Source organism: Lycorma delicatula, chromosome 5 (genome assembly GCF_047948215.1).
Source record: "Lycorma delicatula isolate Av1 chromosome 5, ASM4794821v1, whole genome shotgun sequence".
In the NCBI taxonomy this organism is placed as follows: Eukaryota; Metazoa; Arthropoda; class Insecta; order Hemiptera; family Fulgoridae; genus Lycorma; species Lycorma delicatula.
The window spans coordinates 38,375,270-38,389,989 of NC_134459.1; the positions used below are offsets into that span (position 1 = coordinate 38,375,270).

Genomic DNA, 14,720 nt, shown 5'->3' on the forward strand with positions numbered 1-14,720 from the left:
TGCAGTAAAAAATACTGCTAAGGTCGTATATGGTGCGCGCCATAGGGGTCCTTTTCAGGGCCACTAGGCAGGTCGGGGCTTCCCGACCGTCCCTTGTGAGGAGCTTCTTGACCGAAGTCACCTCAAAGCCAAGGGAGGTCAGTTCCTCCCTTATCTCCTCCGGGGTAGCCCCATAGGGGATCCCCCGTATAACTACCTTCAGCTCCCTGTCTTTTGGGAGCTGGAAGGAGTGGAAGGCGACTCCCTTCGAATGCAGAAAACTCTGCACCGCCCGGTAGTCCGCCTCGCTGCCCAGCTGCAGCCTTATCGAGAGCCCGGTGCTTTTTGCCCCCCAATCCTCGACTTTATGTCCCTCGCCAATGCTGGCCACTCTTTTGGGCAGTCCAGCATTATCGGCGGGATTTTCTCCCGCCTGACGGTAGCAGGCTGTGATGGGGCCCCATCATCAGCCTGCGGGTTGGCGGCTGCTTCAGCCTTGCTGCAGCCCGCTACGGGCTCAGTCTCCATGGGAGGAACTGAGTCCCAACGTTTCTGGCGCTTTCTAGCGCCTGCCCCGCTTTCCTCTCCTCCGTCGGAAAATTCCGGTGAGGGAGAACGGGGTGGGGGAAGGGAAAAAATTAAAAAAAATTAAAATTAAACTTAAGTTAGCACTGCTTATACTACACTTCCTGTAAAATAAAATACTGACAAGGAAATAATAAACAAGATATAACCTGTAGACCTAAATAGGTACAGATTAAATCAAACAATTTAAAATAAAATTATTTTAAAACTGACACAATAGTCCTATAATACTAGGCAATAACTTAATGTATTGCTAATGACTACAAGAGTTCACTTTACATTATTAGAAAAAATATATATATAATAGAAATAGAAATAAAATTAAGAAAAGGATTGTCCTTTTCTTAAGTAACTGGCCTGGATTCCAGGTAGCCGGCCGCCCGGCGGATGTCCTAGCAGACCCTTCTCACATTGTCTGGCGACGCAGGTAGAAGCCCTGTTGAACACCTGTCTGGACTGCTTTTTTATAAAGAGTTTCATTCATTAATACACGTACCTTTAGTGGCCCTTTCAACTTAGTCTCATGCCTGGGAAAAGTTTTTCTCCTATTTTGAACCTGCAGATCTAATATGCCTTGTTCAATAATAAACGAAAAATCAAAAAATTTCCTTGGGAATGGTAAACAGAAAAAATAAAAAAATACTAATTTTTTTTTAATTTTTAATACTTTTTCCATTTATTTAAACATATAACTTAATGATAATTTTACAATAAAACTTCATCATAAATTACCCCCACCCCCTAAAAAAAATCCTAGGTAACTTTTTTCATGTATCATTATTTGTCCATTATATAAGAATTAATAACCAATGCCAGGAAAATATTGCAACTTTGTTGTCAGATTTTTTATTAAAAATGTTTCATCTTGTAATAATTTAATATAACATCTTAAAGGAAAACTCCTTTGTTCTCTGGATAAAGCTCTACTATTTCTATTAGTATTCCTAAGGAAAGATTATCTTAAAATGTGATTATTCATTTTTCCTCTTATTTGTTCTTATCTAACTAACTACTTTTATATATTATAAGAAGACAAATTTTTTTATGTTCTGTTTATGCTTGAAGATTATTTATTATTAATATAGGCGCGACGTGTTCAGTCAGCTGATTCGTTACCAAGTGTTAAGAACAGACACAACACCACAGGTCGTCTTATGACTCCTAGCAGTAGTCAACAAAATACAGTGCAACTTACACCTGAAGAAAAACGTGTTATTCATAATGCAAAATCACAATTTCAACGCCGTGGAGGATTTATTCGAATATTTCCTGCTGCTGAAAGCTGGAAAAGATATTCTGCTTACTTAGGTAGTATATGACAAAAAGAATTGTTTATTGTAATTTCCAGAAAATTTTATTTTATTCGGGTATTATTAGAAATATATTACTGTTTCTCCATCTTTACAGAATTTTACAGACAAATGCGATTCAGTACTTAGTTTATTTTTGTATAACAAGGTGCAGCATGAGAGTTCGACAGTTTTAATCCATCGCAGTAAATTATAGACTTGAATTGGGAATAGTAACATTTTTTTTTTTTTTAGATAATTAATAATTTATTTTATTTGCCTTACTTTTGAAGATAATATTAAACAGATTTACTCTTTTATTAACAATACACTTTTACAATTATAAAACACACATTCCTGGATGTTACTTATACTTTTGTTCCCTCAGTAATGTGTGATCAATGTGTTCAGTTCATTGTGATTTATTTTCATAAAATCTTTGTATGTATAAATAGCTGAGAGTAAGAAATAATTCATATAAGTCTGTTTACTTTGATGGCCACTTAATTAGGAAAAAAATTGTAAAACATTTTAATTGTTGTTTCTTGGCATTCTAAGAAATCAAATGTCTAGTAAACATTATTTATAACATTTTCATTAATTAATATTGGTACTGGCGATGTACCATCATCTTGCTGGAGCAGTAGTCCATCATTATATTTCTTTAAATGTTATAATTCAATAACGAAGAATGTTTTAAGGATATCAGTGTATTGCCGAGACATAATTTTTACTAGTTTGCTGATTATTTCAAATAAATAAGATTTAATGATTCGGGATGGATTATCACTCCACATCAAACAGCCTTTCTCAATGCAGTGGTTATTTATTTATAATTTATGGTTGTTCTAAAGATCAACCTGTTTTTTCTACATTTGGTTAACAAATCCTGTTAAATGATAATAAGCTTTGACATAATTGTGTAGCAATTTGAAGGTTTTCCAAAGCTTCAAATTGCTGTCATAAATTTTTAAGTAGAAAAAGAGTTGTGATAGCAGATATGCCATATTGTTTTAGCTGATAGTGTTAATTAATAGTAAATATTATCTTACTGATAGTCAAGGGCTCTATCAAACTGCTTGTCTTACTCATTCATCATTTTCAAGAATCTGAACAATTGACAGCTGGCCAATAGAGAAATATTTAATACGCTTAGATAAAATAATTAATATTCTGTAAAGAAATTTATCCATATAAGTACATTTAATTATTTTATGAAATTTTTGTAAATCTGTGACCAGTTTTCATTTAATGAATGGTGTAATACCAAACACAAACCATTGCATTGTTCTCCATGTCTGTGACAAGTAACATATAAAGTATAGATGACATCATACAATATCCTATTTCCCTCACCCCAATTACTCTTGCTTTAGATCAAGTTAAAATTCCACATTTTCTTGCCACACTGGTTTAAATTCATATAGTTTACAATTATTTATCTTGTATGTGAGTGAATAAAATAAACAATAATAGTAAACATCCATGCCGTATGTTTTTGTATGTACATTTTATAAGTGATTCAGTTGAAGAAAATTTCATTAATAAAACCAGTAAGTCTTTACAGGAAAGAAAAGAAATGGAAATTATTATTGATATGTATGTGAATTTAGTGTTCAAAATTTTTGGGCCAATGGGTGATGTTCTGCACGACCTGTTCAAAATGCAAGCAGGAGCCTGCTTTTCCCTTCAGTAGGATAGGGTTTAATTGATTTTAATTGACCAAGTATTTATTGGTTTCAAATTGATTATTTTTTAGGATAAACATAAACAATCATTTTTGAATATTCAATATTTCATAGGTTTAAAATCTACAATCTAATAGTAAAAAATATAAATACACTTCGATCATCAAACATAATAACATATAAAATAACTAAAATTTAAAATGTTATTATAGTAAATGGTAATAAAAAAAATAATAAATTCAATTAACTCTACCCATCATCTCATTATCTTTGACGAAAATCAAATCTTCCACCTTATTGCCATTTTATTCGTGTGATATTATAATCCCTACATTATTTCATAAAAATAACATCGCCATTGTCCAGGAGTTGGGAAAACCATCACCAATCAGCTATTATCACAGATATTCTATGATGCTGCAGAACTCAGTTACAAGTTGGATTGTAAATGAAAATTCTTCAATATAATTTTTCTGATTGTGTGACAAGAATTCCCATAATGATAACAAAAGCATTACTTTTCCCTGTAAATCAAAATATCTGGGTGTTTTATTAGATGACAAGTTCTAGTGGGATGATTAAACTGATTTTATTATAAACAAAATCAAACAATACTTGTTGCTTTGAAGTGCATTAATAAAACATTAAGCTTGTCTTTATTATTAAATATTTATTATACCTACATATATATATATATATATATACCTACATATATATATATATATATATATATATATATATATATATATATATATAAAGCATAATTTCATCTCTTGTAGGGCTTCCTCAAAAAGACAAAGAGTTTTCAAGTTAAAAAATTGGTTTTCAGACTATTATTTGGCAACCATAAGTATAAATCATATAGAAAATTAAATGTGTTAATTTATCTTTGTGTTTATATTTATAAAAATGCAATCTTTGCTAAAAAATGTCACTTATTCTAAAAAAATAACAATATCCACCTTTACCAAACCAGACAGGTGAACTATTTTCATATAACTCAACACAATACATAAGCTTGTGAGAAAGGGCGTATTATGCTTCTATTGCCATTTTTAATAAATTGCCAAACCATTTGAAAAATTTTTGTGTAAATTTATTTTAAATACAATTAAAATATTTTCTTTATAGAAAATATTACTCTATCTGAATTTTTAGATAACATTAATTAAAACATCTGATGTGGACATTACATGACTTTCTTGTATACCTATTAGATTACATGTACACATTTTTTTTTAAATGAAAAGTACATAAAATATTACTTCATTAATAACTTATGATATTCTTCTTTCTTTTTTTGTGAATTATTTATCATAAAATATTTTTTATTATCAGTGGTTAATAATTATTAATAAATCAATATATCCAAATTAAAGTAAAAAAGTTAAAGAAAAAATGAGATGAAGTCTGATTTGAACTGATGTGCCTTTCCTTTGTAAGATCCAAATATTTCATTAATTAAAATTTCATTTGTCTATAACTTTGGAACCAATGAAAATAAGTATCACATATGATGTATTGTTGCAAAGCTCTCAATGAGGGCTTATTACTGCAGTTAAGAAAAAATGCTAATTTTTTTTGAATTTTGGTATTTTTTTAGACACTTTTGATTCAGTCGATTGCAATCAAAAGAGGAGGAGCACAACTAGATGTTACAACAGTCCTAAATTCAAAATTTTAACATCCTACAGCTAATCGTTTTTTAGTAATATGAGATACATACTTACGTACAGACATCACACCGAAACTAGTCAAAATGGATTCAGTGATGATCAGAATGGATATTTTCATTCAAATCTGAAAACCAAAATTTTTCTTGATCACAATACTTCCTTTACACAAGGAAGTAGAAATTTGAGTGATTTACTGAAAATAAACAAAGAGAATATAATGAATTTTAAAAAATCCTGATTTTTCTGCAATATATTCAACATGTACATAATAAATATGTGCAACTCAAAATAATTTTCAGTAAGGCATTCTAAATTGTGAATTATTTTTTGTGGTAATTTTTTATGTTTAATGAATTTACCTTAACATTATTTCAGATGTTTGTATTTAAATGATTAATGTAGACTTTAATTGCATCTACTTTATATCTTATAATTTGTTTTTATATTTATAATTATCTTACATCAACATGATCTAATGTGTTATGGTATACTGACCAGATTTAAGATTTATTATTAAGATTAAAGGTAGTTTGAATTGGATCTGAATCTATATGTTAGCGGTATATGTGGTTGTTAGGTTCATTTGATAATAGTGACCGATACTTAGAATAAAACTTGTTGAAATTATGCTGTAAATCGTTATTTAATGATTTTTTTCACAAATTTGTTAAATGAACTGTTTGGAAAGTGTTTTTGTTATTTTTATTAAATGTACATTTCTTTTGTACAATAATATAAAAATATTAGTTCATGCTTATATACCTTTTTATAGGTTTTTAATTAAATTGAAGGAAATTTTGAAAGAGAAAAACCATAATCTTTCATTACTATAATCCATTCACAGAGAAGAGCATACATATGTAAGCAAAAAGTAATCAAATGACTTTCAGTTAAATTTGTTTATATTCTATGTAAGTTGATGTTTTATTCTTCATTTACAAGTCAAAAATTTTACTAAGTATAGTGGACCCATAAATTGCCCTCAAAAGTGTATATACCAGTTTTTTCATCACTCAAATTGCTATTACTTGCTACTATACTCATTACCATTAATATTGGCAGGTTGCACGCACAGCATACACTCCCTGCCATAGGATCTCTGTTCATACACACATATGCTCTCACACACAGGCTGTTTAAAATAGTAAGCAATGTTTTGCTCACTGTGTAATTTCTGTACAGTTCATAGTGTAATATTATAATTCATAGTGTACATAGTTCATAGTGTAATGATTTACAATTGAATGCATTTATTAGAATAAAATAATCTAATCTAAATAACATAATCATCATCTTTGCAATAATAATTTTCAATGTTTATTTTTCTACTGGCCTAAAATAATTGTAGAATTAAGAACTTTTTTTTATAGTTTTGATTGTACTTTAATATTATTCCATATAAGTTATCAATAAATACTATTGTAGCCATAATTATAATGTGGCACATTACAAAAGGTATATAGTTTTTTTCATAGCATGAATGATAAATCAACGTCCTGGAAAACGGTTAAGATAGGAGAACATTAATCAATCGTTATTTCTTATAGGCCTATCCTAAAAATAATAAGTCTAAATGACTGTTATAAATTTTGTAAATTACTGACCTTGCCAAAAACAGTTTACTTTTACATTAGGAAAATTTTATGTAAATCCTCAGAACTGTGATGTTGGTCACTCACACTTGTTCACTGAAAGGTGGTTAAATAAATGATCATGTAAATTTATATCACTTGAATAATATGAATGTTACTGATGTACAAACAGCCCTGTATATTAAAAAAAGAAAAAAGTAAACATACTTTTAATATGACCACAAAATTCCCATAAAATATACAAATTTAGTTTATTTTACAATCTTAAAATTAAAAAAGTAAGTTAGTCTGACAAATCATCAGGTTCACTGCCTTCATTGTCACAGAGATATATAATAAAACAATTGTTTCTTCTCACAGCCCTTCTTTGACAAAATCATCTTCTTGAAATTTTTCAGCATGACTAACGCACTAACCCAATCATCAGTGGTTACACGTTCAATAGCATCATTCAGCAACACTTTAACATCTTTTATTTTAAAAGTATTGTTTTTCTCATCAACATCTCTTTTAATCTGGGCCCGCAGAAGTTCAGTTGGATTAAATTGACAGGGGTGTGGTAAAAGGTGTACCACTTCGTGAACCATACTTGCTGCCGACTCGTCAATCTCATCAATTTTGAATCTTCTACTATGTGTTGAACAGTATTTAGAAGATCAAGCTTAGTGACTGAAGAACCAAAGTCAATGTTTTTCTCTTTTAACCATTCCCTTATGTCAGATTCCTTTGTGTTGCTAATCGGCATCTTTTCCTTATATCTGGAATGGTAACTTGTGTTATCCAAGACAATGACGCATCCTTCTGATCCAAAACCAAATCTGGGAACCAATCGGTAAAAACCTCTGCATTCATTTTGTCATTGAAATCACCAGATTTCTTCAGTTGAAACAATAGCTTGTCATTATTAATGAAACTATACCTGGCTGATTCAGCATGACACAAGAGGAAGCTTCAAGCCACCTGTACTTGATGAATTTTGCCAATTATAATTTTTTGAGTGAGTTTACCCATTTTTAGAATAACCATAAACATTGTACACATTGTTCTTATTCTGATTTCATAAATCAGGTTAAAGTACAAACATTTTTAACAATAGACCACACACACTAGAAAACACACCTACAATCACAGTTATAATGACATGAACATTGCACAACAAAAGCACGGCACTATTTATGTGGCAAATTGTACATGTCACGTAGAGTAGGAGAGTGTGGGTCATATGGGGTGACAAGGCAAATAGATGCTACCGACTGGTGGTGGGAAAAACCGCCAGTATAAATGGTAATGAGTATAGCAGCAAATTAACTGAGGATTCTTTTTTCTTTTATAGTACTAACTGCATGTACACATCTAGGGCGGCTTTAATAGATAAATATGGTGTGAGCAGACTTTGTATCCCAACTGTTTGAAACAACATGCGTATTTTTAATATAATCACTACATCTATAAACAGTTAAGAATGTTTAGCCTGAAACTGACATATTCTGATCGCAGGGCAAACTGACATAACTGAGCTTAAGGCAGTAAAGAATAATAGATTTATATGACGAAGCTGTATTGGCATCTCACAACTAATGGTATCCAACAGCATTAAAATAATGTTAATGACTAAATAAATGATTTTAATTATCTATGTCACTTAACTAAATCCATTGTATTACATTATTATACTTACTCGGTCTTAACAACTACAGACTAATTGTACAATTACAGCTTGTTTTTTTTTTTATGATAGATAAAAACAATTATTAATTTGATAAAAAATTAAACTAAATTTATGCAGTATATGATAAATCTCAAGCCTGTCTGGGATTCAATCCTAGAACCTTCCAGATGAGAGGGAAATACATTATCACTTCACCACAGAGGTCAACAATTATACTGTAATAATTTTAAAATATCAATACAATGCATTGATATTTTATTGATACAATACCATATGTACTGATGCAAACTAAATTCCTTTTTATTCAGTTAATAATATTTTGATAATTTACCCATGTTTCTTTAGCTTCATATTATTTATACTGTTAAATTGTATTTCTTAAGATTTTTTGTTTTAAATTAAATTTTATTCTTAATTAACATATTAACTAATGAAATTACTACCTACTGTATTGAAGACAATAGGAAAAATTGTGACTTTCTGTAAAACACTAAACATTTTGAATTCTGATATAATACTGAGAATATTTTTCCAGTTGTTCACTTGCTTATGTAGTGAGATTATTAAAAAGTAGTTTGATTATAATGTATGTTCAGCAAAGTAGTAGTTTGGGAGATATTATTGCTGGTAGCTGCTAATGATTAAGTCATGGAGTGAAAACAAGTTAAAGGATCTTTTTAAAGGTTTTTTTTTTTTTATGTAGTAAACTGTATCTGTGTCATACTTGGATACTAGTGATTTTTCTTCTTTTTTTTTTGTAATTGATCAATTGGAAGCAGATATCTACTAAAAATCCCTATTAAAATTATAACAATTGATTGTATTCATCTGTTTATTAAATATAAGGGCTATTTTCAAAGTTGATGGCCTGACCAAGAAAACCCAACATTTTTCAGAATTTTTTTTTTCTTTTTCAACATAGTCACCTTGCAATTCAATACATTTAGACCAACAACTTTCCAACTTTTTAATACCTTCAGTGTAATGCAGTTTTCCCAACCCTGCAAAATAAGAAGTTGTTTCAGCTTTGATCTCATCATTTGAAGTGAATCTTTATCGAAAGTAATTGTTGGAAGCCAAATTTTGGCAAATACAGCACATGTGGATTCATATGTCATGGAGTTTTGCAAAAAGTGTGCAGGTGTATATTATAGTAAAAAAGCACTTTCTTTTTGGCCAGATTTGGTTATTTAACCTGAACGGCACCCTTTAATTGGTCTAGTAATGAAGCATAATACACCCCATTGATGATCCTCCTTTTTTCTAGATGACCTTTCAGCGCTACCTGACAAGAAACCCAAATAACCTTAGCTGTCACTTTTCCTGCTGATGGAATTGCTTTTGCGTTCTTTGGTACTCTTTCACCTGCCCTACCCACTTTTTGGATTGATGTTTAGTCTCTAGCATGTAATGGTGAATCCTCATTTCATCTACTGTTATAAAACATTGAAGAAGTTTGGTAAAATCGGTCTAAATAAGTCTAAACATCCTTGAGAAGTGTTCTATCAAGTGCGTTTTTGGTCATTGTTAAAAAGTATGGTACTCATTGAGCAGAAAGCTTACTCATCCCCAAAAACATCATATATAATGGACCAGTCTATCAGAATGTTTACAATGTCAACAAGCTTGTGTACCTTCAGTCTGTGATCATTTAATATCTTTGTGGGATTTTTATCTTTTTTGTGGGGGTTTTTCCGAGTGAAAAACCTGGGTGGAATTTTGTGATGATTTCGTCAGTTGTAGCAGTTTTTTGGCATTTCGGGAGTTGGATCATCTTGAATGGATGTACAACCATGTTTATATTCAGCAGCCCACTTTTTTACCATCTCAAATGAAGGGGAAGAAACCTTTTAAGTAACGTTTTACTCTTCTTGTTTATCCATCAGGGTAAAACTTTTAAAACAAATAAATACTTTGTAACAACTCAGACTTCAATTTTATCCATTTTTTAATCCAAAATGTCAAAACTTGTTTGTTTTATTCGATTGCTACAAAAAAAGCAACTAAATGCACGCATGTGAAACTTTGCAGAACACCATTCAAAGGCTCATACTGGACAAACATCATGGTCATGTGGTCATACTTCCATCATCTCTGTGTCAGGTCGAGAACTTTCTGAATGAACTTAGTACTTTTGAAATTCCTTTTTATACAAAATTTCATTTTAACTTAAGTAAAAAAAAATCTAAACATGTTTAATCTTTTTTTTTTTTTAGTTTATACATAGATAAAAATGAATTTACAAACACAAGTTACAATTTATACTTGTTTTAGAGTGTCCTTCAAGAACTAAATAAATTTAAAAAAATAAAATTTGCCAGATGAACAAAGTTTTATCTGTTAAGTTAACTTATAGGGGATTCAGTTCTTCTTGACAAGAATTTTTTTTATAACTAATTTGCAGCTTCTGTTTCAAATAATGTTTAAAATGTTGTAATACCTAACTACTTTATCTGAGTTTAAGTTTAAAAAGTTGAAAATGATAACATTTGTTTAATCTATACAATGGTACCTTCTGTATTATATGGTTACCATTCCCATAAACCCCTCCCCCCAACTAAATGTTGGTACTGTACTTTTGTTAACACATTGGAACAGAAAATTTAAACAAACATGTAATGAAATTTCAAAAGGCCAAGGCTATGCCACATTTATCATGCATTTTACAAAAATAATTTATTTATAAATGTATCATTTTATAGATGACAACTATTCAATAGTACATTCTCATTCAGGATGAATATGTCTTAAAATTTGCCTCAATATCTTAATGGAGATTGCTTCAGTCTCTTCATAAATCCTAGCAATTTCAGAACTTGATGCAGTTTTCAAAAAGATCTCATTAAGTGGTGAGTTTACACTGTGGCTCTAGGACCATCTTCTTGAAGTTTAATTTATTTATTGGATGTCATGTTATCTAATATTGGAGAGGTGGCAAGGCATTCTTTGCTGCAGCACCTTATTAAACATACAATATTAGTTTTAATGAATAATTGATTGCCCCAATACTTGAGATAGTTGTGTGTTTCTGGAAATTAATAATTCATGTGTTAATTATGTGTCGATGAGATTTAATTTAATAAATGATAAATTTGACCACATTATTAGAGGTCAGACTACTGTTAAAAGTCCAAGATAAATCAACCAGGGAAAAAACTATGGTGTACTCTGGGAAAACCAGAAAATATCTAATTAGGTAAAAGTGGCCACCTTACATAAATTTCATAGACTGTGTAGTATTGAAATAATACTTTATTTATGCATAACTTATTTACATTTTCTTATTTAATTTGGTTTTTTCTCCTTTAGTTTTAATAATTGGAAAATATTTTGATCTTAATTAGTTCAGATTAAACTAGTCAACATAAAATTTGTATCTAACATGTTACACAAATTTTCTTGTTGTAATTTGAATGCTGATTTCAAATATGCTATTGGAATTGTGTTACCTCAAAAAAGGTTTTACATAAATTGTATGTTGGTAAAATTTTTTTATAATACTCATTTTGATCAACTACTGGTTACAAATAAGAATAGTCTTTACATTTTTATTGTATTACAATTTCTGTGTTTACAATATGTATGCATGCTTAATAAAGAAAGAGTTAATAAATGTATATACTGAATCAGAGAAGTAGACACATACAAACATGTCTGTGTGATGTGACATCATATGCACATTTGTTGTTGCCTACTACAGAGCTTAAAATCTTATTCAGTCTAGCTTCATTTGTTTATACTGTGTGTTGTGTTATTACAGAGTTATTAGTGTTTTACTATATCTTCATCAATTCTTTATAATACAAGTGATTTTTATTTTTTTTTATTTTCTACAACATGGCTTCTGCAAAGATTCATGGATTTCAAATCATCCAGACAATTTTTGTTATGTCTATTAAATTTGCACCTAAATCTCAAGAACGACTATTTTTTGTATTGATAAAAACAGCTTATAAATTTTATTTTGATTGTGCACTCAGGGATTAAGATAAGATCTGGGCACCTTATGTTACTTGAATATTATGCTCAGTAACCTTAACTGAATGGTTGAAGGGGAAACGACGAGCCATGCCATTTGCTGTGCCGATGGCTTGGCCTGAACCTAAGGACCACTTCACCAATTGCTACTTTTGTATGACAAATATATTTGGATTTTCATTTAAAAGTAGAAAATTCATAAAATATGTAGTTGTATCCTCAGCTCTAAAGCCAGTACCATGTGGAGAGGAGATATCTGTACCTGTACCACCATCTAATCCAACATTGCTAGAAGAACAGTTTGAAAATGAAGCAAATGGTGTAGAGAATGTTGAAGAATTTCTTCCTGTACCTGATGTGCTTCATCCTCCTCATTTAATTCAATAGCATGAACTTAATGATTAAGTTAGTGATTTAAAGTTATCAAAGCAGCAAGCTGAACTTCTGGGGTCTGGACTGCAACAATGGAATCTTTTCAACAGAAGAAACAAAAGTTACTACGTTTAGAACATGAAATAAAACTCCCTCAACTTATTTTACTCTGAAAAATTCATTGTACATTTGTACTGATGTCGATGGTCTGATAAAAGAGCTTGGAATTCAGCATACTCCTAAAGAATGTCATCTTTTTAGTGAATCTTATAAAGTTAGCGTCAAAGCAGTTTTATTGCATAATGGTAGCAAACAGCTATCCATTCCATTAGCTCACGCAGTCGACATGAAAGAAATGTATGAAATTATGGCATCAATATTAGAAGTAAAATTAGAAAGAGCATATGTGCCAAGTTTGCATTGATTTGAAAGTTGTTGCATTACTGCTTGGTTTACAAGGTGGGTTTATGAAATATTGTTTTCTTTGTCTTTGGGATAGTCATGATACAAAAAAATCATTACCAAGTAAAGAACTGGCCATTGCGGCAGAATTTTGTGGCTGGTGAAAAAAATGTGAAGTATTTATCATTAACTGAGAATGGCAAAATCTTGCTGCCGCCACTTCACATAAAACTCAAAATTTTCATTTACGGTGTTTAAGAGAGTACAGTTTAAATTTTACTCATAAAAAATGTAAAAGAACTAGACAAATATGGACCAGAATTTAATCATTTAAAAATAAGTTTTCCTAAATTGAGTGATGGTAAGCTAAAGGAGGATATATTTTACAAGTTTGCAAATCAAGAAACTGCATAGAACTCAACTTTTGACGATAAGCTTAGTGAATGTGAACTAGCTGCATAGAAGTTCTTCAAAGACATTGGTGGTTTTTAGGCAACAAAAAAGATGAAAACTATGTTTTTTTTATTAATAAGCTCTTTGAAAACTACTAACATTTAGGATGTAGGATGTTATTAAAAATGCATTTACTACATTCCCACCTAGACTTTTTCCTGAAAATTTGTGCTCAGCAGTGAGCAAGGAGAGCGTTTCCATTAGGATATTCTGACCATGAGCATCAGCACCAAAGAAGATGGGACCCTGGAATGATGGATTACGATTAATGGTTTTCATTTAGAGAAACTGATGAAACATCGTATAAGCGAAAAAGTTTGTCAACATATTTAAAAAATTAAAGGTAAGACAATTCCAATGATTTAAAATGTTAAAAACTGTTGTTTTAAAGACATTTCCAATGATTTAGACTTAGAAACTGTTATTTTAAATTGATATTAATATATTTCAATTTATCTGTGTTTGAATAATTTTAGTTAATTTAACCAAATTTTAAATGAGTACACATAATTAATAATTTTTAAAAATATTGATTTCACAGTGATTATTCATTTATTAGTAAATAAATTGTATGTATCTAAAAAGCATGACATATTTATACAAATTCTGATTCAGCACCCCAAAATTAGTTAAAATCACCATGTATGATTCCAGATACACAAAAAAAAAATTTTTTTTTGTTGATCAGTGTTATAATTAGATAATAATTTAATTATATTTAGTTTAGATTATAATTATAATTGATTATTTGCTCCACTTTTGTTATAATTTCTTTCTTTTTTTTTGTTTAGATCCTGTAACTGGAATCCCTTGCCTTCCACCAGGATCAGGAACACTTAGCATCTTACCAAATCATAACATGAATCTTTTACTTCATCAACATTTATTCCCAGATACTGTTGCAAGTAAATCTTTACCAGCAGTCATTAGCTCTGATAAACTATACCGATACGAACGAGCATTGAGTAAAGGACATCGAACAAGTCTTGATGAAAAACTTATACCTGGCAAGTTTTTCATTAATCACTATAATTAAA

General features: G+C 30.2%; 1 protein-coding gene across 1 annotated transcript in view; it reads left to right on the plus strand.

The window, feature by feature from the left end:
- The window catches only part of LOC142324855 (tubulin polyglutamylase TTLL5-like), a 107,220-nt gene extending 92,500 nt beyond the window's left edge, over positions 1-14,720 (plus strand). The window contains exons 8-9 of the mRNA XM_075365909.1: positions 1,650-1,872; positions 14,475-14,720. Of these exons, the coding sequence (XP_075222024.1) occupies positions 1,650-1,872; positions 14,475-14,719 (468 nt within the window). The 3' untranslated portion in view covers position 14,720. The remainder of the gene's footprint in view (positions 1-1,649; positions 1,873-14,474) is intronic.